At 45.4% G+C, this 24,324-nt stretch overlaps 1 protein-coding gene across 1 annotated transcript in view; it reads left to right on the forward strand.

Moving 5' to 3' along the window:
• The window catches only part of LOC124606562, a 934,387-nt gene that overhangs the window by 490,073 nt on the left and 419,990 nt on the right, over positions 1-24,324 (forward strand). The window contains exon 5 of the mRNA XM_047138545.1: positions 3,877-3,907. Coding sequence (XP_046994501.1) covers positions 3,877-3,907 — 31 coding nt within the window. The remainder of the gene's footprint in view (positions 1-3,876; positions 3,908-24,324) is intronic.

Below are 24,324 nucleotides of genomic sequence, written 5' to 3' on the forward strand. Positions count from 1 at the left end.
ACAAAGTGTGGCGGTGCTTCTCGATATCAACGTGATCACCCAGGGTCACAGACGGGCCAGAAGAAGCTACGTCGTAGCAATAAAGCTGGTTGAATATGAATAAAAGCAGTGAATACAGCAGATGGTTTGGAAATTTGTGGTAAGGTCTTAAGGGACCAAACTGCTTAAGTCATCGGTCCCTAAGCCTACACACTACTTAATCTAACTTAAACTAACTTACGCTATGGACAACACACACACACCCGTGCCCGAGGGAGGACTCGAACCTCCGACGGTGGGAGCCGCACGGACCATGACAGCTGATGTTATTCTTACTGCATACGAGACTCACTGTTACGCTTCTCCACTGTAAGCAAACTTGCCTCTAACTGAGCTATCTTATCAGCAATATAATTAAACATTGAACCATTACATTACCAACTACTGCTTCAGAAAACTTTCTTATCCGCAGACTAATCACTTCAAATCAGATTCACGTTATGATCCGTACAGTCGGTTATTACGACCGTTCGCCGTTGACTCTGTCGACCAGATGTTGCTACCAGTGGCGGTACACACTGGGCAATACCACCCTTTCTCTGGGCAGAGATGCACTTTTACATATCGTCGCAACTCACCGACACTGCTGCTCGCTAGGCTCGTATGAAAACATCGTACTATGACGATCTGTGAGAACAGCAACCTCACACTGTCCAAATATAGTTCTACGTGAAAGCCATTTTTTGTCTCTCGTGCGTGAGAGGTTGGAGGGTTGTTTGGGCGAAGAGACCAAACTGGGAGGTCATCGGTCTGATCGGATTAGGGAAGGACAGCGAAGGAAGTCGGCCGTGCCATTTCAAGGGAACCATCCCGGCATTTGCCTGGAGCGATTTAGGGAAATCATGGAAAACCTAAATCAGGATGGCCGGACGCGGGATTGAACCGTCGTCCTCCCGAATGCGAGAGGTTAGAAATACTGGCGTGTTGCCTTGGTGCAACACGTATTTCTGTCACTACACATTCGAAAACATTTCCATAAATGGAATCCAAGATGTAAAAATAATGAAATTGTGATGATGACATAAGGGGATGTAGTTTCTCACGGCGAGAAATTATACCGCCGGCATCGCAGACAGTGAGCTCTGTACTACCTGGATGGAGACGTCTGGTCTCTCTGCTCAAAAAATTCTGGAACTTTGTCCACAGTATTTTTCCACCCTTACCTTTTACTTACTGAGCATGGTATCCTTAGAAATACTCTCCTCCACAATTGAAGACCGTTCCAAACGCCGTTTCCACTTCCGGAAACTCCACAGGGATCAGGTCGGGAGAGTAAGGAGGATGAGACAGCACAGTGATTTCTTTTTTTAGTGCAGTAGTCACGCATCAACAGGGATGAAGGTGTGATTGCGTTATCGTGATGCAAGAGCCGTGAACTGTCTCGTCACATTTCCTTCATGAGACGATCCAACTGAAATGCTACATTCTTCTGTAATCTCTCGGAACGTCGATCTTCGATTGGCACGCACAGATGTGTTGACGTTCTGGACATGAGCGTTGTCGGTAGACGTCGAGGGCGTCCTGAACAAGGGTCACCTTTAACATCCGTCCGGCCATTTTTAAACAGTATGAAGCATTCGTAACACCAAGTACGGCCTAAGCTCTCATCGCCGTAGGCTTCCTGCATCATTTGGCGTGTCTGAAGGTTTTCTGGAGTTTCACGCAAAATTGAATGCAGACCTGTTGCTCGTCTAACTCTGCCATCTCGAAATTCGCAAACTCTTCGGCACAACGGTCTACTCAACACAGCAGTGAACAGTAACTAACTGATATACAACAATGAAACTTCCGGCAGTGACACATTAAACACAGACGTGTGCAGGTATGTCAACTGCATTTCGCTCCAAAGCACCATCGGCGCGAAATTTTTTGAATTTTTTGAACAGACCTCCTACAACTGCAGCGCGCCTACTGATTCCTGCCATCTGTATTGATCTCCCATGTTGCAGTTAGGCACAATATTTCGACCGGTCGGTAACTGATAATAATCATTTACTCTTTTGTGTTTATAAAAATTAAGTCATTGACTATAACAGTGCCTGAAGCAGGGAACAATCAGGTCTGCATACGACTGCAATACATCGTTTGAAGAAGCCCACATAACTAGAATGAGCCGTTCTTTCAAATAAACTATAGATATTACGATTTCACTTGAGGTTTTTTTCCCGAGAATGGATGGTTCAAATGGCTCTGAGCACTATGCGACTTAACTTCTGAGGTCATCAGTCGCCTAGAACTCAGAACTAATTAAACCTAACTAACCTAAGGACATCACACAAATCCATGCCCGAGGCAGGATTCGAACCTGCGACCGTAGCGGTCGCTCGGCTCCAGACTGTAGCGCCTAGAACCGCACGGTCCCCGAGAATGGAATAGAACACCTAGTACTCTAGTAATATTTAGTGTGCTTTATATCTTCCCTGTGTAACCGTGCAGAAAATAGCCAGCTTAAACGTGAAATCCATTATCTGTTACCTTGTAGATGTATAAATTGTTCTGGGTTGCAGCTGTCGCGATAATTCTTCACGAATATCCGAGTTTGCGACAGAACAGTAAATTAACGCAACAAGTGCACCCAGAACGGTACATATAGCGGATCCGTCGTGAAAGCCTTAATGGTTGTACGATGACTGTCGCAAAGGAGACCACTTGTAGCACCAGAAGTGCTGATAATCGTTCTGGAAACGCGATATTTTATGTCTTGTTGAGAGAAATACCGTGTCGCATTTTAAGTACCTGTCTGTATTACACTGAGTGGCAACATAAATGCTGAGAGGCACTTTAGATACCAAGTTTGTAAAAATGTTACGTTACAAATTTTAATATCAGTTTATAGTCAATGAGTACTTGCTTATTGAGTCTTTTAACAACCGTAGTGGCATTTCTTGACAAACGGTTCCAGCTTTGTTAAGGAGACATTGATTGTTTATGGCATCTGATTTAACGAATTGCATTTACTTAAACATTTGGCAAGTAATGTGCGTGAATTACCGATTTCTGTTGGATCTCATGGCGTTATTTTACACGATAACGGGAAGTATGAGTAAAGCACGAATGAAATAAAACCAATTTTATGGTCAGTATGTCAGTGTGCGGATCACAGTCGACTTTTAAAACGATGTAGCGCAACTGTCACTTTTTCATTACACTGGTTTCGAATCAGTTTATTTTGTTCTTCTCCAGAAATCTGGATGTAATCCGCTGATGTGGGCGCAGAGTCAGAAAGTATTTTCTTTTGCTTCGTGACAACTGGTGCGGTTAGGCAAGAAACGAAGTGTGGGGTTCTGTGGCCGGCATACACACTTTCAGCTCGTCGTCCATTTTAGGTGATCAATGATCTTAGACATTGACTCAGTATCTGTCAACTTGCCGACAATCTGTTGTTTCTGATGAAGTTGATGGGGTTTTCGACGATATCTCGATTTTTATTCTAATTTGATGCAGCAAGAATACCGGTATTAAATGAGAACATGACCATTGAAACACGAATCGAATTAAATTTCTGGCTATTGAAGCAAAAAATAGATATTCTTTTAATATGGATCGAAATGATGGAATTGTCAGGTGTCTTGACGTAGGCGTTAACCCATCATCACATCTGAATATGCCAATCAAATGTTGGATCCAGTAGTGTGGACATTGTAATTTTTAAGCGATCTTTGACGCAATAAATTATATAAACTTTTAAAGGGGCACATGCTTCAGTTTCGGCAATATGTCAAATTTTAGAAAGTAGATGTATATTTTATTTATAAAGTTGTCTCTAATATTTAGCACGTTCTTGCTATCATAAGTGTTATCTGATAACTGAACTTCGTATTTTATATTGTGTTGCAGATGGCCGATGCTACGTGACCAGATCAACTCTGTAAGTTTTGAGAGAAATTTATATTTAATATGCGGTCCTAAAGGAACGCTATCATTTAGAACAATTTGTACGTTCATTTGACACTACTTTAACGTGCTGTACGTAAATATAAACCGGCATTTGTGCTTTCTCTACTACAAATATCAATATGGATGGTAGAGGATTCACTGAGAGAGACGCGCAGAGGTCAGACATTGGATGCGCATTCGTGAGGATTGGCGTTCGTGTCCTTTTGCCGTACACACCTAGCTTTTCCGTGGCTTACCAAAACCGCTTAACACTTTCACTATCATTTTTTCCAGATTCAAAGACGTTAATCTATGATAATTTTAACTTATCTCGTAGTCAGAATGACAATATGAATAAAATAATTCCCATCGTTTTGTTTTCCAACATAGGGGGGGGGGGGGGGGGTTCAAATGGTTCAAATGGCTCTGAGCACTATGGGACTCAACTGCTGTGGTCATAAGTCCCCTAGAACTTAGAACTACTTAAACCTAACTAACCTAAGGACAGCACACAACACCCAGCCATCACGAGGCAGAGAAAATCCCTGACCACGCCGGGAATCGAACCCGGGAACCCGGGCGTGGGAAGCGAGAACGCTACCGCACGACCACGAGATGTGGGCTGGGGGGGGGGGGGGCGTACAGTGTTATTTTAAGTACCTCTGGGTGTTCAGAAGACAACAGTGCAGTAACTATAAGACATAAATAGAACAAAAAAACACATCAGTGGATAGAGCATCTTCTCTTAGTTTTTAACTCACATTACGAGTTCTCGATAGGGACAGCGTCTGTGGCGCGGCAGAAGTCAATATGTGCGTGCAGTTCATTGACACGAATTGTCTGGGAAGGCGCAACGGCAGCCCGCTTTGTGAATGTGTTCATTGCGTTGCCTACGTGCAGGCGCGAACAGTACGGAGCAGGCAACAGCCGAAGGTTAAAAATGAAACTTGACGACAGAACAGATTACAGACGCCAGCTGTAATTGTAAGAATTCTGCTAACTATTAGCAGGTTTCCCATTATCAGCGGGAGATTGATACACGGCATAAACATAACAGCAAATTCCCACTGGTTCTCCGGTAACATGTCGAGGACCACATGTAGGTGGTCGACAAAAATATGCAAACACCATTAAACACAATAGATGACTATGCCTAAAAGGGTGTAGGAAAGCCGTTGCCATTCAGACAGCTGCCAGCCGTCTCGGAGTGGGCAAACACAGTCCTGTATGCCTTTCGAGGGAATCTCACACAGTTCTTCCTGCAAAACAGTGGCAAGTTCAGGTACCGATAATGGAGGTGGAGTGCGATACGCACTCTTCTCTTATAACACAAGGGCCTAGTAATATTGAGATCCGGTGACGCCCCGGCCGGTGTGGCCGATCGGCTCTAGGCGCTTCAGTCAGATTGGAACTGATGATGATGTAGACTGGTAGGCTGCCTGGGACAAACCGAATAACTTCTTGTAAGAACGTAGTGAGGCAGATGCTCACCATTCTAACACGGACGCAATCCGCTCGAAGTAAGCTGGTCAGGTAGCACTGAAGGAACCACAGCGTGACCGAGTGCAACTTTGAATGTACTGCCCAACTGCTGTGCTGTCGGCCGGAGTGACCGAGCGGTTCCAGGCGCTTCAGTCTGGAACTGCGCGACCGCTACGGTCGCAGGTTCGAATCCTGCCTCGGGCATGGATGTGTGTGATGTCCTTAGGTTGGTTAGTCTTGAGTAGTTCTAAGTTCTAGGGGACTGATGACCTCAGCTGTTAAGTCCCATTGTGCTCAGAGCCGTTTGAGCCATTTGCTGTGCTGGCCTGGCAGTGGCTCTTCCCAAGTCACGCCACTGTAGAGGCAAATCCGTCCGCTATGCCCCCGGCTGGAGAACTCGTAAGAACCAGGCCTCGCCATGGGGGACTGAGCCCTCCTGCTTACTGCCGACTATCAACTGCACTCCACGCTGTGCTAGGCCCCTCCTGCTCTAAGCCAAGGTGTGCCTGCTTTACCAGTCCATAACGGAAAAGCCTCCGTTAATCGTGAACCGTCTAGGTGTAGTTTATTTATGGAATATATACTTGTGTCTGTTTACCAAATGGACCAGTTATGGATTCTCCAAAATTTTGCAGTTCTTCAGTGAGTGGGTTTGTTAACATCGAGTATAGATTTAAGTGTCAGGAAGTCGTTTCTGAAAGTATTTGTATGGAGTGTAGCCATGTATGGAAGTGAAACATGGACGATAACCAGTTTGGACAAGAAGAGAATAGAAGCTTTCGAAATGTGGTGCTACAGAAGAATGCTGAAGATAAGTTGGGTAGATCACGTAACTAATGAGGAGGTATTGAATAGGATTGGGGAGAAGAGAAATTTGTGGCACAACTTGACTAGAAGAAGGGATCGGTTGGTAGGACATGTTTTGAGGCATCAAGGGATCACAAATTTAGCATTCGAGGGCAGCATGGAGGGTAAAAATCGTAGAGGGAGACCAAGAGATGAATACACTAAGCAGATTCAGAAGGATGTAGGTTGCAGTAGGTACTGGGAGATGAAGAAGCTTGCACAGGATAGAGTAGCATGGAGAGCTGCATCAAACCAGTCTCAGGACTGAAGACCACACAACAACAACAGTGAGTGGGAGGGTAAACGACAGACGACAGATTCCGAGCTTTAGTATATTAATCCTGACATTTTTTCTGGATCATTTATCCTTTCTTTCATCCCTTACAATGGTTTGTTGATGTGAAATCTGCTAAGTTGCGCCGTACGTCAGAGGCCTCGTTAAAAATAGATTCCCGTGCAACTGTTAGCGAAGCATGTTAAAAGGTCAGACGAAGGCAGCGGACCATGTCCAGCAAAGCCTTGCAGTGTGGTAGCCTTCACAGATTTGCTACAGGATGTTCACGTTGGCGTGACACAGGTTTCGGCGGTCCACCTATTCGACGAGACTTTGTAACAGCAGCTTCTCACCTGAAGATGATTGTCAGGTGGATCATTGGAATAATGTGTCAACCTGACCCGAAGATCCGGCTGCAAACACGAGAAGATTATCACAAGTTATTACACCGGCAGAGCTTACTTAGTCAGGAAACACTGCAGTGTTCAAATCGCTGGTACCATAAGGGTATCAGCTAACCAACACGCAATATAGGGACTACGGAAATCACATACGCAGATGTTCACGTTAAGTTGACACAAGCTTCGACGGCCCACCTCAAGAACATTATATTTTCATCGTTATATGCCACTAGAGAAACAAACGGTCATATTTTTTATGTCCGATAATACTGGTGATGATAGTGTCTCTGTCAAAAATCCGTCAGTACGATGGTAACACGAATGTGTGATCCTATCAGCATGTGTGTAATGCAATAATGCATCACTTATCGATGCGCGTGGACTAGAGCTAGGGTGCGAGGCAGAAAGACGTCATGTAACCTGCACTGGCTCGCAGCCAAAGTAGAAATGAAGCCAGTGTAACGACGTAATATTTTTATTGTCCTTCACGTAAGGAACTTACGCTGTGGGGGTTCGGGATCACCATTTCCAGCGGAGCCTCCCTCCTATTACGTCATGCATACGTCTCGACTCTTCCGAGAATGAAGTGAATCCGTAGGTGAGATGCATGCTGACAGTCCGATTCAAACGTCTCGTTTTTCTCCTCAGCTTGATTATGGTCTCCTACAAATGCGTGGGGCGGGTATTTCTTCTTGCCACATGTCTTTCCGTTCAAAAAATGGTTCAAATGGCTCTAAGCACTATGGGACTTAACATCTGGGTCATCAGTCCCCTAGACTTAGAACTACTTAAACCTAACTAACCTGACCAAAGCAGGATTCGAACCTGCGACAGTAGCAGCAGCGCGGTTCCGGAATGGAAGCGCCTAGAACCGCTCGGCCACAACGGCCGGCTGCCTTTCCGTAATCCATCACTAATTCCACTTACATTCACGCGGATTACAACGTTACTTACTATTCTACCCTATCGCTAAGACATTGAGTAACGAAAATGGCTCTGAGCACTATGCGACTCAACTTCTGAGGTCATCAGTCGCCTAGAACTTAGAACTAATTAAACCTAACTAACCTAAGGACATCACACACATCCATGCCCGAGGCAGCATTCGAACCTGCGACCGTAGCGGTCACGCGGTTCCAGACTGAAGCGCCTAGAACCGCACGGCCACACCAGCCGGCCACTGAGTAACCAGGTCGTCGATAGTTGCAGTGCAGTTACTTTCGCACGCTTCAGAATTTTGTAAATTTAAATGTTCAGTCTTTCAAGCTCAGTGTGTACTTTGTGCTAGCGAGTAATCTTTGTCGGAGAGTGTAAAAGCATCGTTTTTACCTCTGGTGTATAACGCTCCTACTCTATATTTAGTTTCAGCATCGAATGGCAAAAGCTTCAGCGATTACAGTTGCTAAAGTTATTCTCTCTTATTTATTAGTCGCAATCGCGTTTGCTATTAACAGTTCCACAACTGGCGTCGACCATTACTGGCAACATCGGAGGGCTCTAATAAAGCAAAAAAATCGGTTAACTGTTTTCTTGGGACAACACAGCAATAGCAGACCGGCACCTGGTCTCTAGACTAGCCATCAGTTTCGTAGCAATCCATATGCTTGTCGGGCAACCATCGATGCAGCAGTGTGAAATAAAAGGGACTACTGAAATAACTAAACGCCTCAACAGCATGGGGAGGGAGGACGGCTACAAGCTGCCGACGGCTGGCAGTCAGCGATCAGCGGGCCGCGTGTGTTCGCCACCCTACCGCTCCACTAGCCCCAAGTTCACGAGCGTAAACAAGTGACCACAAGATATGTATTCTGATGGCAAACGCAGCCTTTTGGTACGAGCTATCGATTTGCTGTTTGCTGCGAATCGGTTGCTACTGTAGCGCAGGCAGTAGCCTTCCGCACAACCGTTCCTCCACACTCCCCTTAACTCTGAAGTATTCAGTGACGTTCCAGTATAGCGGCTATGATTGTCATATGACAACCTAAATAGGACGATATGTAGGAGAGACCACCCCAAGAAACCAGCGGTTTAATCGCTTTGGAAAGGACCGCTGCCAAGACGCTCGAACGTAGGTTTTTATAGCTTTTTTTCAGTTTCAAGATGATGCGGCGTAATACCCAAAAGATTTTATTCAAAACTAGCTGTTCCCGGCCTCGCGTTGCTGTAGCTGCCTGGTTAAATGGGAAAGAAAGAAAAGGGAGTAGACATGTTTCTGATGTATGGGAGTTGGATACATGTCCTAATCACCGTGTCCATCCTATAGCTCTTCACCTCGCCTCCCCCATCCTCTTTGTCCATCTTCTGCTCCTTCCCCTCGTCTCTGTCCATCACTTCCTCTCCCTTCCCTCTCCATCTCCTCTTGACCCTCTCTCTCTGTCCATCACCTCCTCCTTGCTTTGTCTATTCCTCTTCTTCTACACCCCCCCCCCTCTCTCCATCTCTTCTTGCTCCCTCTCTCCCGCCTTCTGTCCATTACCTCTTCCCTCCTTTCTCTGTCCATCTCCTCCCCCTCATTCCAACCATACAGCCTGGGGGCATCTGAATGTTCGTTACAGTATTGTCTAAAAAATTGAAGTAAATCGGTCAAGAACTATCGCAGTAACGTTTCCCCTTTCTAAACTAAACATTTATTTATATATTATACACTATGTGGTCAAAAGTATCCGGACACCCCCAAAACCCTATCAGCGACCTCATTAGTCATTAGACATCGTGAGAGAGCGTAATGGGGCGCTCTGCAGAACACTCCTAAACATCCCTAGGTCCACTGTTTCCGTTGTGATAGTGAAATGGAAACGTGAAGGGACACGTACAGCACAAAAGCGTACAGGCCGACTTCGTCTGTTGACTGACAGAGACCGCCGACAATGCAAGACGGTCGTAATGTGTAATAGGCAGACATCTATCCAGACCATCACACAGGAGTTCCAAACTGCATCAGGATCCACTTGAATTTCATGGTCGAGCGGCTGCTCATATGCCACACATCACGCCGTTAAATGCCAAACGACGCCTCGCTTGGTGTAAGGAGTGTAAACAATGGACGAGGCATTGATGTTATTGTGTGGTCGTGTTTCTCAAGAAGGGGGCTTGCACCCTTTGTTGTTTTGCGTGGCACTATCACAGAGCAGGCCTACATTGATGTTTTAAGCACCTTCTTGCTTGCCACTGTTGAAGAGCAGTTTCGGGATGGCGATTGCGTCTTTCAACACGATCGAGGACCTGTTCGTGGTTACACGACAATAACATCCCTGTAATGGACTGGCCTGCACACCCGCCAGGGTAGCCGCCCGGCGCATTAACGACGAGGGCCGGTGTGCTGGCCAGCCTGGATGTGGTTTTTAGGCGGTTTTCCACATCCCGCTAGGTGAATACTGGGCTGGTCCCCACGAACCGCCTCAGTTACACGCGTCGCAGACATTTGAAAACACGCTCGCACTCTTTCACGATTTACACTAGACACAGACGGTTGGGGTACACTAATACCGTCCTGGGGGGGGGGGGGGGGTCCAGGGAGGCGGCAGGAAGGGCATCCGGCCACCCCTTACCATTAACATGCCAAACCCGATTAACAATGGCCGACCCTGCGTAACCGCGGGACAAGGCGCAAGCTATAGGTAGATAGATAGAATGGACTGGCCTGCACAGAGTCCTGACCTGAATCCTATAGAACACCTTCGGGATGTTTTAGAACGCCGACTTCGTGCCTGGCCTCGCCGACCGACATCGATACCTCTCCTCAGCGCAGCACCCAGTGAAGAATGGGCTGCCATTCCCCAAGAAACCTTCCAGTACCTTACTGAATGTATGCCTGCGAGAGTGGAAGCTGTCATCAAGGCTAAGGGTGGGCACTTTATTGAATTCCAGCATTACCAGTGGAGGGCGCCACGAAGTTGTAAGTGTCCGGATACTTTTCTTCACATAGTAAAAACAGGTATATAAAACCACTCTGTTATTCGAAGCAACATTCGGAGCAATCAGTGAAGAACGTTCGTAGATGTACGATTTCGAGCAAATATTTACATTTTTATTTATGTAGGTAAGACGATCATTTTGAACACTGTGCTGTAACGGAAGGGAAGAAGTCAACATTTTTGTCGGGATAATCGGCGGGGGTAAATAAAGAAATAACTATGAAGAAAGAAAGTAAAAAAAAGGGGCAAGTGTCTGAGAGAAAGGTCAGGGGTCAGCATCTCGTCGAGATGGGGGTCATTAGTGACGGAGCCGAGTCACTCAGTTGATCAACAAGGGAAGGCGCCGGGGTACGGAGTGGGATGGCAGCATTTAGAAATGGGAGAGGTGGGTGGTAGGAGGGGGAGGGGAGGCGGCGTTGCTGGAGATGTGGCTGCGTTACGCAAGCTGCGCCGGTCGCGGGCCCTGTTCCCTGCCGCTGCCTCCGACGCCTTATACGGCGCGCCAGGTCTGCCAACACAACGCACCTGCCGCGGACGCTTGCTCTATCACATTTCTCCGTCTCTGCTGTCGCTAATACTTTCTTTTACCGTAAAAAGCAACCGCTTCACTGGGATTTTTCCATGTTTACTGCTTTTCTCCACGTGTTTTTCTGCAATTTGCGCTCTCCCTAAAATACCTTTCAACACATCTTATTTAGTTTATTAACATAAAACTGGACAATTTTAATTCCCTATCCTTAAGAAAGATCACTGGACTGACTGAAAGGAACGATGGTTTACTGATGTGAGGAAACGCGTAGTCTGCTTCTGTCCTCTAATTTTCGACGTTGTGGCGTTACGGGTATGGTAAGAAAATGAACAATGTACTCCGTATAGTCAGAGTATCACTTAAACGTTCTGTTTCAGTTTTGGAAACATACAAACAGAGTGATTTCCGATTTCCATACATCTAGACCTTACGCACGTAGTTTTGCGTACTCAGCTGTCACTGGTGTCTCGACTTGAGTATAGATAGCTTTTTCACAGTAACGGTGGTAACGCAACAGTTACGCCAGTGACACGTTTAGATGCGAAAACTACATCCATGAATGTGGAGGACTATGGAATCTTTCTATTCCCATTATGTCAGAAACGATGTTATATGGAAAGGAATTCGAATTGTTCAATTTTCGAAATTGAGCCCTAGTATTACGTGCATCGAATCCGGTGTAATGACATTTTGTATGAATTACGTACACGCGTCTTATTTTTATATTCACGTAGTATAAAGCATCTTAATTACTTTCTCCATCAGTATTCAGATGACCAGATGATTACGTTGACTGAAATTAGTAGCAAAGGTAACTTAGTGGCAGCGACGCATTCTGAAGTCTGGTGCCACGTCTCAGAGCCAACTGACGACGCCCCTGCACGAGGGCGTCCTTACATACTCACTCAAACTGATAATCGTGCTCTGGTGGGAAAAAAAATGGTTCAAATGGCTCTGAGCACTATGGGACTTAACATCGGAGGTCATCAGTCCCCTAGAACTTAGAACTACTTTAACCTAACTAACCTAAGGACACCACACACATCCATGCCCGAGGCAGGATTCGAACCTGCGACCGTAGCGGTCGCGCCGTTCCTGACTGTAGCGCTTAGAACCGCTCGGCCACACCGGGCGGCGTTGGTGGAAAGAAGTCTTTCTTAAATACCGAAACTTCCTGGTTACTCGTTTGGCCGTTCATGTCTGGTTGTGGCAGTGTGGCTGGATGTCCCGTGGAAATGGAGTTTAGTGAACCAGAAGGTCCGTGGTGTCCAGATACATTTGCATCTATAATTTACGGTATTTAGGGAAGGATATTATTCCTGCCACTACCAGGTGCCCGTGCCCTGTTATTTCGCACGAGCTCTAATTTTTCTGATTTTTATTCGTCGCTGTCACTCTGTGGGACGTACGTGGGAGGCCGAAATATATTGGATTATGCAAAAGTTCGCAGCGTTTTTCCAAAAGCTTATTAAACACAACACATTCGCATAACAGAGATTTTAATCATCAATAATATATTCTCCTTCACTATTTACGACAGTCTGCCAACTCTACAGTAACTTCTCGATTGTGACACTGTAGAAATCACGTAGTTTTGAGGTGAAAACTCGTCGAATCACGTTCATAGAGAGCGGAAAAGTTGAAATTCTGAAGGCGCAAGATCAGGTGAGTACGGTGGACAGGGTGTGATTTCCCTACCCAACTCCTGTATAGAGTTTTTCTTCAGTCTAGCAGAATGAAGCCGGTGTTGTCGTGGAGTAGCATTACTTCACACAGACTTCCTGATGATTTTTCTTGGATTGCGTCTGCAAGACGTCTCGGGTGTTAACCACAAATGTCACCAGTGATGGCTTCTTTTTCTTTTGTTAGCATAAAACACGATTTCTCGTCCCCAGTAATGATAATGAATAGAAATGGTCGTTGTTGTTCTCGAGCCAGTTGATGACAAACAAGCAGAGATGCACATATAGCCACTCGCTGACTTCTTGGGTTTGGCTTATAACAAGCAGTACCCATACACCCTATATTTGAACCTATCCCATTGCCTGCAAATGTCGCGCGATGGTGGAATTATTACAGTTCAACACATTTGCCAGTTCTCGATTTCACTGACGCGGATCATTGTGAATTAATGCGTTTAAACGCAAAAGAGTATGTCCGATTTCTCCACGTGACTCCCCATTTTCTAGCGTCCACAGCAGCACTCATTATCTCCAAATGACAAAATGATAGTACGTTATCTCGGATAGCAACTGTGAAGTACAAATAAAAAAATACGATCTGTAAATACCAACATGGAAAACAAAAACGCTACGAACTCGCAATTTTAGCAGTGCAGCTCTCCATGGTGGCCGACGCCTCTCTGCTCCGGAGGCGCTCGACTACCCGCCTACCGCCGGAGTTCCCAATGGTCAAAAACCCGCCCTCAGGACGTGTCCATACTCGGCCACTGGCCCAGCAGCAGAGGCATCCCGTGCTGCGTGTTGGCTCACATGGAAAGCACACGCACAACTGGGAAAGCGAGTTAGCTCATATTTACAATTGTAGTGCATACTTAGATGTAACAAAAGCTGTTCTAGTACCATGCGCTTCAGAAGCTTCTTCGAGAAATCGGGGTTCAAACTTGAATGAATACCATACTAGAGCGTCGACCGTCGATCAGCGCGTTAGCGTAAATGGCTAACCGGGAGACAAGAAGCCCGCCCGTACTCCACTTGAGCCTCTTCATTTCTTTTAAGTTGCTATCAAGACGTTGTACAGCTACAATGAATCACTTTATTTCAAAGGAACAGTAATAATAATCATCGGGGTTCAATCTCGGTGAGATAGAAATGGAAATGAGCGTACGGCATTGTGGGCCGGGAGTCCCCCATTCGGGGAAGTTCGGCCGCTGAGGACAAGTACTTACTGCATTCGACGCCACATTGGGCGACTTACGAGTCGGAGGTAGGGATGAAATGATGATGAGAACAACACAGTACCCAGTCCCTGAGGGTAGAAAATCTCCTGCCCCAGCCGGGAAGAGAACCCGGGCCCCTTGGCATGGCATTCCGCCAGACTGACCTCTCAGCTAACGGGTGCGGACGGCGAGATAGAATCGATACATTCGTATGGGTGTTAAAATGGTATTGAAGTGAGGTCGTTATTCTTCGTTGTTCTTGGGAGACTGCAGCATTTAGTGTGGAATCTATCGTTAGATCCAGTCAAGACTTACACCAGCGGTGCAACAGCAACTGCTTGTTTCACGCTCTGTGTGGTATTCGGTAGACTCGTAAAGCTCTGAAGGTCGATTTATCGAAAACGTTCGAGAATTGCATCGTGATAGAGCTGTATGCGTTACATGTAAGAATACAGTCATACGGCAGATGAGCAGACCGCTGACTTTTTGGGGAAATTCTTCCCTTGTCAGACGTGTTATCACCGGTTGGCAAGCCGTACCTGCTAAAGCCCTCCACACGGCACGTGCTTCTCATCGTGAAACACACCAGGCGTCGTTTACATATCGTAAAGGCTTTAACTGTGTATATGCCATAAACAAACATCGTGTGACTAGGGCCCGGGCCTCCCGTCGGATAGACCGTTCGCCGGGTGCAAGTCTTTCGATTTGACGCCACTTCGGCGACTTGCGCGTCGAGGGGGATGAAATGATGATGATAAGGACAACACAGCACCCAATCCCTGAACGGAGAAAATCTCCGACCCAGTCGGGAATCGAACCGGGGCCCTTAAGATTGACATTCTGTCGCGCTGACCACTCAGCTACCGGGGGCGGACTATATGCCATAAATTGACATCTAATTATAACAAATCGTAGCAAGAACGACGCGCTTTTGGAAAATGTTCAATGTACATTGCCTTGAAATGGCGTACTTATCGGGCATACGAAAGCAATCAAATAAGAACATTCTTTGATCTCTACGTTTCCGACATTTTACAAGGGGCGTCCACTAGGTAGTGCAACACATTTTTTTCCTCAGCCGATTTCGATTGGAAAAATGTGGAATTTTTTGAGGGGCCTCGTGGAATATTTCCGCTTTTGCTCATATAGTTTTATGAAGTTCCGCAGGAGGCGGCGATGTACGTAGCCTTTAAAATGGCATCTGTAACTGAGTTGCTTTCCAAGCAGAGGGCTGTTATTCAGTTTCTTTTGGCGGGAAACCAGAGCATCGCAGAGATTCGTAGGAGCTTGCCGAATGTCTACGGAGATCTGGCAGTGAACTAAAGCTCGGAGGGTCGTCGGGTGTGGCGTTTGTCATCATCGCAACAAGGTCTCGCAAACCTGGCCGATGTCCTGCTTGCCCGCCTGCTGCCCACAACTGTGACTCCGGCGGTGTAGCATTCTGACTTAATCGTGTTCGTCGCCACAAAAATTCAGATTAATGTCTCTTCGCTCACAACGCGATTTGGACTGTTCTTCCTTATCCACGAAACAGCCCGGATCTGGCACCTTACATCTGTTTGACGCAATGAAGAATGCACTCTTCGGGAATCAGTACGCGTATGACGGGGAGGGTATTTACACAGCAAGGTCTTGTCTCCGACGTCGACTAGTAGAGTGGTACAACGCGGGCATACAGCCTTCCCGGTAAGGTGGCGTAATGGCGTCGCATTGAACGGAGATTACGTCGAAAAATAGGGTTTTATAACCAAAAGAGTGGGGAATAATGCGGTGTACTGGAATCCTGAACAAAACCAAACTGTCAGAAAATATCGTTCTTCTGAAAGACAACTAGCTCTTTATACTCATGAAGTAAGAAGTGCTATCGACAGGGGATGTCAAATTGATTCCATTTTAGATTTCCAGAAGGCTTTCGACACGTTCCTCACAAGCGTCTTCTAACCAAACTGCGTGCCCATGGGACATCGCCTCAGCTGTGCGACTGGATTCGTGATTTGCTGTCATAAAGGTCACAGTTCGTATTAATAGACGGAAAGTCATCGAGTAAAACAAAGTAATATCCGGCGTTCCCCAAGGAAGTGTTACAGGCTTTCTGTTGTTCGTGATCTATATTAATGACATAGGAGACAATCTGAGTAGCCGTCTTAGATTGTTTGCAGGTTATGCTGTCATTTACCGTCTTGTAAATCATCAGATGATCAAAACGACTTGCAAAATGATTTGGATAAGATATCTGTATGGTGTGAAAAGTGGCAATTGACCCTGAATAAAGAAAATGTGAAGTTATTCACGTGAGTACTAAAAGAAATCAGCTAAATTTCGATTACGCGATAAGTCACACAAATCTCAAGGCTGTAAATTCAACTAAATACTTAGGGATTACAATTATAAATAACCTAAATTGGAACGATCACATAGATAATATTGTGGGTAGAGCAAACCAAAGACTGCGATTCGTTGGTAGAATACTTAGAAGGTGCAACTGGTCTACTTAAGAGAATGCTTATACCACGCTTGTCCGCACTATTCTGGAGTATTGATGTGCGGTGTGGGATCCGCATCAGGTGGGACTGACGGATGACATCGAAAAATTACAAAGAAGGGCAGCTCGTTTTGTATTATCGTGAAATAGGGGAGATAGTGTCACAGACATGATACGTGAATTGGAGTAGCAATCATTAGAACAAAGGTGTTTTTCGTTGCGACGGGGTCTTCTCATGAAATTTCAATCACCAGTTTTCTCCTCCGATTGCGAAAACATCCTGTTGACACCCACCTACATAGGGAGAAGTGATCATCACGATAAAATAAGAGAAATCAGGGCTCGCACGGAAAAATTCGAGTGCTCGTTTTTCCCGCATGCCGTTCGAGAGTGGAACGGTAGAGAGACAGCTTGAAGGTGGTTCATTGAACCCTCTGCCAGGCACTTTATTGTGAATAGCAGCGTAACCACGTAGATGTAGATGTACACGCTTTCAGAATAAAAACTGTTTTATTACTTGTTGAACTCCCCTCATGTTACTACTAATCATACTAAAAAAAGGCGCGTTTTCGAGAGATCGTCAATGCGCTGGTGGTTTGAAAAAGGATATTTTCAAATGATATAAGTTACTGTGCAAAACATCAAATTTGGGCTTCAGCTGAAAGCATCGAAATTCAATATGGCGTCTCCCAAGTTCTGTTTGCGAAATATAACGCAGTCTTGCATCTCACTGGCAACATTCATCTCCATGAAACAAAGATCTGACTTGCAATAATCATTCATTCACGTTACAGAATGCTGTGAAACGTGAAATTCCACGTCCCGATGTCGCAAAAGTCGGCCGTATCCTCGTCCACGAAAATTTTCGCGGGTGTTAGGATGACTTAAGGGGGCACGTTGATGAAATTGACCAAAAATGTCAATTTTCAATTGGTTGAAATGGCTCTGAGCACTATGGGACTCAACTCCTGTGGTCATCAGTCCCCTAGAACTTAGAACTACTTAAACCTAACTAACCTAAGGACATCACACACATCCATGCCCGAGGCAGGATTCGAACCTGCGACCGTAGCAGTCGCACGGTTCCGGACTGCGCGCCTAGAACCGCGAGACCACCGCGGCCGACTGTTAATTTTCGATTTATTTTTTATTTGTTAGTACAACTCATCGGCAATAAGTTCCCAAAGTTTCAATGTTGAAATCGCATCCGAAGTGCCTGAAAATTAATTAAAAGTGTGACGCGGCCTCCCTGCCACGCCCATGTTTTGAAGCAGCACTTCAATTCCAGCTCAGTGAACAACGATTCTGTGTCTTACTTTCAACCAAACGTGTGCGGGATACATCTAGAAGGCCGTGACACATACTCTGTGGTTTTATAGATCATTTTTGGCCGATCCTGCACTTCTCAAAAAGTGTGTTCATGGCAAAACTCAAAATCCCAATGAGTCTCTAAATTCACTCACATGGAAACGATGCCCTAAAAACACATTTGCTCTCTGCTACAGTTGTCAGAATTGCTACTTATGATGCAGTTATTGTATTTAATAATGGGAACGTCGGGAGGATGAAAATATTGGAAAGAATGGGCTTCAAGATAGGAAATTTTACTCAAGACATCCTGAGAAAAATAGATTTACAGCGCGTCTCTGCAGCTGAAAAGTCAGTTGAAGACCTGGTAAAGGAAAGAAGACAGACAAGAAACCAGAAGAGAAGCCCTGAAGGGAGACGACTCAGAATACGAATGTGGTGCCTTCTGAAGAAGTGACATAAGGAAAAAGTTAGGTTGAACTTTAAATTGTGTTTCCTGAAAAGTTAGTTTTTAAAGTTTATATACCTTTTCCTCAGATACTATGAATGCTAGAGTTATGAAATTTTGTACACATATTTCTGTAAACCTAATAAACGTTGTCTCAAGAGCAAATTTTGAAATTCTGATCGGAAGCTGAGATATGGGGCAAAGTGAATTTTGCATGAATTTAAAATTGTACTTGTGGAATTATAATTAAAAATTATGAAAAGTCTCCTATTTGACCTATTCCAAAAATCTCATGTGAGAAGCTTACAACATATAAAGAGATGAAACAGAGAAATTTTTGTAGAAATATCTTGAATACTTTCTGAGAAAAAGGAACATGTTATTTTTTTGAAAATAAAACTTCAAATTTCATCAAAAAAAGTTGAATATACATAATCAAAGGATTTTATATGTAAATGTGTTACTTTCATGTAAAGCGTGGTACAAAATTTCATTGTCATACCTCCAAAACTGTGGATTTGGTCCATTTTTGAAATAGTGTGTGTTTTTCATCTATGTCCCCCCCTTAGAGTGTGCGGTGCGGCCATTTCCACGTTCACTCTCCGCCCAGAGATACGGGTTCCCACGACTGTCCGGCACTCATCCTCGGCTGAAGACAGATCGGTCAGATGTTACGCATCGGCGTTTGTGCAGGTGGTGTGCGGTCCGCTGCGGGCTGAGAAGTGCGGCATCTGTGTCGAGCCGAGTTATGACACGGCAGTAGAAAGCGTGCGACCTACTGCTGGCCACGTGCTTCTGCTGCCCGCCTCGCAACTTACTGCCGTTTTGCGTCCTCGGACACTCCTCCAAGGCCTGCCACATGAGACGCTGTAGGCGGCGATCATTCGATCCGCATGGCTCAGAAACTGGAAACTTCCGTGTAACTGAGCCCGTCCTGACTGAGTAATCTCGCTATAAGACGCTTGCTTGAGCAGTTCGTGCTTGCTCGTGTATAACTTTGGCATTTAAGCGTGAATTTCACCTTTTACAGTTCGTCATGTGGAAGATTCTAGCTCAATTTCCTTTTGCTGCCAGGGTGTCCCGTGGCGGTAGGTCTGGAACGAGGTGCTCTAGAGAGGCGAGTTGAGAAGGCCTAGAGAGAGCTGTGTGCTTAACCCATGCCTTACCAAGCAGCATCCAAATGACGCAGTTTGGTAGACCAGTGGTTCCCAACAGGTGGTCCGCGGACCCCCAGGGGTCCGCGAGCTATGCCAGAGGGGTCCGCAAGATGCTATTAGAATTTAAAATATATGAAATATATTTCGTATGACAACAGATTTTTTGTTTTGGCCGCTTCCTGCATGAGCAGAGCTTTAGCGAACGCTAACTTCTGCGTCTAGCGTCTTCCTAGAGCCAACTGACACTAGCACACTCTAGAGCAAATCTAGAATTAGATAGAGGCAAATAGTTCTGCTGTATGCCGTTAGACTGCCTCTTTGCAGCTCACAACTGAAAGTCACTTTGCACAGAAACTCGCATTTCAGACGAGAATCGGCCATTGTTAATTTAATTCCAGTGCTTTCACAGACCGTGTTGTTTACGCATTCAATATTCTGTATTAAAACAGTAGTGTTTGTAAAGCGTTGTTTTTCGAGGAAGCTACAGTTCGCATAGTTAATGATGGCTAAATTGAAAAAGTTTTAAGCTCAATATTTTTTCAATATGTCAATGTTTTTTCTAAGTACCAAAAATAGAAAACTTATAAAAAGCCTCTTAATTTGGCTTTTTTAGGTCCTTGATACTGTGATATGATAAGGTACCAATCATGCTAGATGAGGGGGTCCTTGAGAAAATTTTGTTGGGAACCCCTGTGGTAGAGGATATTACGGCAGTCGGTCAGCGTCATATCGTCTGGGCTTCAGCATGGAGTTATTTTATTTTCATCTTCCAAAGACAAGTGAGTACTTGCGTTCTTCAGTTAAGTGAAGAGGGAGGGATGGCGGGAGGGATGGCGGCTAGCATTGCAACAAGAGCAGCAACTGGTGGTAAGCTAGACTACAGACTGTCAGAATCTACGACTTCAAGGAATTGAGCTCTTCTAGAGAACCATGCGCTACAGAGTACACGTCCCAGTCCCGAGACATCATACGAGTACAGTGTAGCACCGCAGCGTACACTTCGGGCTTCATCGGATGTGTATCTAGCGTGCCTGCGTCCATTATGTGGAATTTCGTGTCATCTACTGTGACTCTAGAGAAAGTAGTTTTAATTAAGTGAAGTAAAAGTACGTCCGTTTCTGAAGCAAGTTTTTAGATTAACATTTTACTTTTCGACAAAAACAAAACAAAAAATCCTTTTAATAACTCGATTGCGGATTATTGTATCGCGACATTGCTGCTCGCGTTGGTCGAGATCCAATGACGGATAGCAGAATATGAAATCGGTAGGTTCAGGAGGGTAATACGGAACGCCGTGCTAGATCCCAACGGCCTCTTATCACTAGCAGTCGAGATGACAGGTATCTTATCCGCATGGCTGTAACGGATCGTGCAACCACGTCTCGATCCCTGAGTCAACAGATGGGGACGCTTGCAAGGCAACAACCATCTGCACGAACAGTTCGAAGACATTTGCAGCAGCATGGACTATCGGCTCGGAGACGATGGCTGCGGTTACCCTTGACGCTGCATCACAGACAGGAGCGCCTATGATGGTGTATTCAACGACGAACCTGGGTCCACGAATGGCAAAACGTCATTTTTTCGGATGAATCCAGGTTCTGTTTACAGCATCATGATAGTCGCATCCGTGTTTGGGGACATCGCGGTGAACGCACATTGGAAGGGTGTATTCGTCATCGCCATACTGGCGTATCACGCGGCGAGATGGTATGGGGTGCCATTGGTTACACGTCTCGGTCACATCTTGTTCGCATTGACGGCACTTTGAACAGTGGACGTTACATTTCAGATGTGTTGCGACCCGTGGCTCTACCCTTCATTCGATCCCTGCGAAGCCCTACATTTCTGCAGGATAAAGAACGACCGCATGTTGCATGTCCTGTACGGGCCTTTGTGGATATAGAAAATGTTCGACTGCTGCCCGGCCAGCACATTCTCCATATCTCCTACCAACTGAAAACGTCTGGTCAATGGTGGCCGAGCAACTGCCTCATCACAATACGCCACTCACTACTCTTAATGAACTGTGGTATCGTGTTGAAGCTGCATGGGCATCTGTAGCTGTACACGCCATTCACACTCTGTTTGTCTCAATGCCCAGGCTTATCAAGGCCGTTATTACGGTCAGAGGGGGTTGTTCTGGGTACTGATTTCCCAGGATCTATGCACCCAAATTACATGAAAATGTAATCACATGTCAGTTCTAGTATAATATATTTGTCCAATGAATACCCGTTTATCATCTGCATATCTTCTTGTTGTAGCAATTTTAATGGCCAGTAGTGTAGTAGCTTCAAAATGACAAATACGCGCTCGTACGCAGGGTGTCCGTAAACTGTAACAGTGAGAATTGTACAGACAGCAGTGATAAACTGAGTACTTTGATATAAGGAATAATGGTGGGGGAAGGCAATATATAGTTTCTCATTAGACGACCACTTGCACATTCCACTGGCGACGACCATATGCGCATACAAACGGCCGCAGTATGGCGTACATGAGGTATAAAAGGGGCAGAGCATTGTCGAGGCTGTCATTTGTACTCAGCTGATTCATATGAAAAGGTTTCCGACGTGTTTATGGCCTCACGACAGGATTTAACAGACTTTGAACGCGGAACGGAAGTGGAGATAGACACAGAACATTCCATTTTGGAAATCGTTATGGAATTAATTATTCCTAGATTTACTGTGGTAAGAGTGTGCCGAAAATACCAGATTTCACGCAGGAACAACGAAGTGGCCGACAGGCTTCACGTAACGACCGAGAGCAGCGCCGCTTGAGTGGAATTGTCAGTGGTAACAGACAAGCAGCACTGCTTGAAGTAACCGCAGCAATCGATGTAGAACTTACGACGAACGTATCCGTAAGACAGTGCGGCGAAATTCGGCGTTAATAGGCTGTGGCAGCAGACGACCGACGCGAATGCCTTTGCCAACAGCACGGCATCGCCTGCAGCTTTTTTTTATCCAAGCTCACAAAAAATTTGCAGGTAGCTCGACCCCTGTTGCAGAACCTTTCTGTATAATTCGTTCGGATTTCTGCGCACTGAAGCTTGCTGCGCCATACATAACACGCACGCCTGCTTATCCCTGTGATGAGTGACGTTTCATCGTTGATAATCGGTCGCTAACTGTAAAGGGCGATGACCTCAATCGTAAACATGACACAAACGATTCTGTATTTTGTTGTCATTGTAGCGCTACTGACATCGGTGCGGCAACTACAGTTTACTACGAAAGTAAGTAGTTTACAGAGACGAACCTCGCGCACATTGCTCATTCAGAGTCTCGCATCTCCTGAGATACTCATGCCCGGCCATTAGTTTCTCGTCTTTTAATACAGGTTGTTTATAAATGAATACCGGGATTTTAACGCTTTATAATATTTATTATATTAAACTTACAGTTATAAATGATATGTCAAATGAAATAGCAACTCAAACAGTTTTACTAAGAACCTTATAAATGTTTAATGTGAGCACCATTTGTCACACGGCACACTTCAATTATATAGCCGAGTTCTTCCCAAACCTTTATAAGTGTGTCTTCAGTGATTGTAGCAACAGCTGCTTCAATCCGGTTTCTTAATTTAGGGAGGTCTACTGGTAGCGGAGGCACGTACACTCGATCCTCGATGAAACCCCAAAGGAAAAAATGGCATGGCGCTAGGTCGGGTGAACGTGGAGGCCTTGCAAAGCAAGCCTTTTCATTGGGCCCCTTTGCGGCCTATCCAGCGCTTGGGTACAGTGAAGTTCAACCAATCTAGCGGATTGCGGCTGAAACATTGCGCGCTGCGCATGCCCACTGGTGCCAAACACAACTGTTTGAGTTGCTCTTTCATTTAAGATATCATTTATAACTGTAAGTTTAATGTAATAAATATTATAAAGCGTTAAAACCCCGATATGCGTTTATAAGCACCCTGTACATAGTGTACAGTCTTTCTAATATTGGTTCGAAATATTCCAAGGTTTGGCGCACGTTCTACAGAGATCTGGTTGTAAACAAGCTGTACAGCAATAATCTAGCATAGATGCCGACGAGACAGCAACACCTACGCTTAGCATTTTTTTTTCTTGTGGCGTCGAAGATCTCGTCCGTTGGCAGAGGTGCTGTTTCCACAAGTCACACTGAAATCAACAACTAGCGTTTATTGTTGTTTTGAAAAATTGTCATTGCAGTATGTGAAGAATACCGCACTATTCATATGATACGTACACTTGGTGTGTGGTGCACTAGTTGGCAACGCAAGTCAGGGAAGAGAGCGGTATGCTGAAATGGTGGTAGCACTGGCGTTGGACGGAAATGGTGGTAGCACTGGCGTTGGACGGAGTCTCTCTTCGGTGGGTATCTTTGCGCGTTTGATCCACCGCATTACAATGAGCACAGCAGATCTACATCTACATCTACATCCATACTCCCCAAGCCACCTGACGGTGTGTGGCGGAGGGTACCTTGAGTACCTCTATCGGTTCTCCCTTCTATTCCAGTCTCGTATTGTTCGTGGAAAGAAGGATTGTCGGTATGCCTCTGTGTGGGCTCTAATCTCTCTGATTTTATCCTCATGGTCTCTTCGCGAGATATGCGTTGGAGAGAGCAATATACTGCTTGACTCCTCGGCGAAGGTATGTTCTCGAAACTTCAACAAAAGCCCGTACCGAGCT

The sequence above is a fragment of the Schistocerca americana genome, chromosome 3 (genome assembly GCF_021461395.2).
Source record: "Schistocerca americana isolate TAMUIC-IGC-003095 chromosome 3, iqSchAmer2.1, whole genome shotgun sequence".
Taxonomy (NCBI): Eukaryota; Metazoa; Arthropoda; class Insecta; order Orthoptera; family Acrididae; genus Schistocerca; species Schistocerca americana.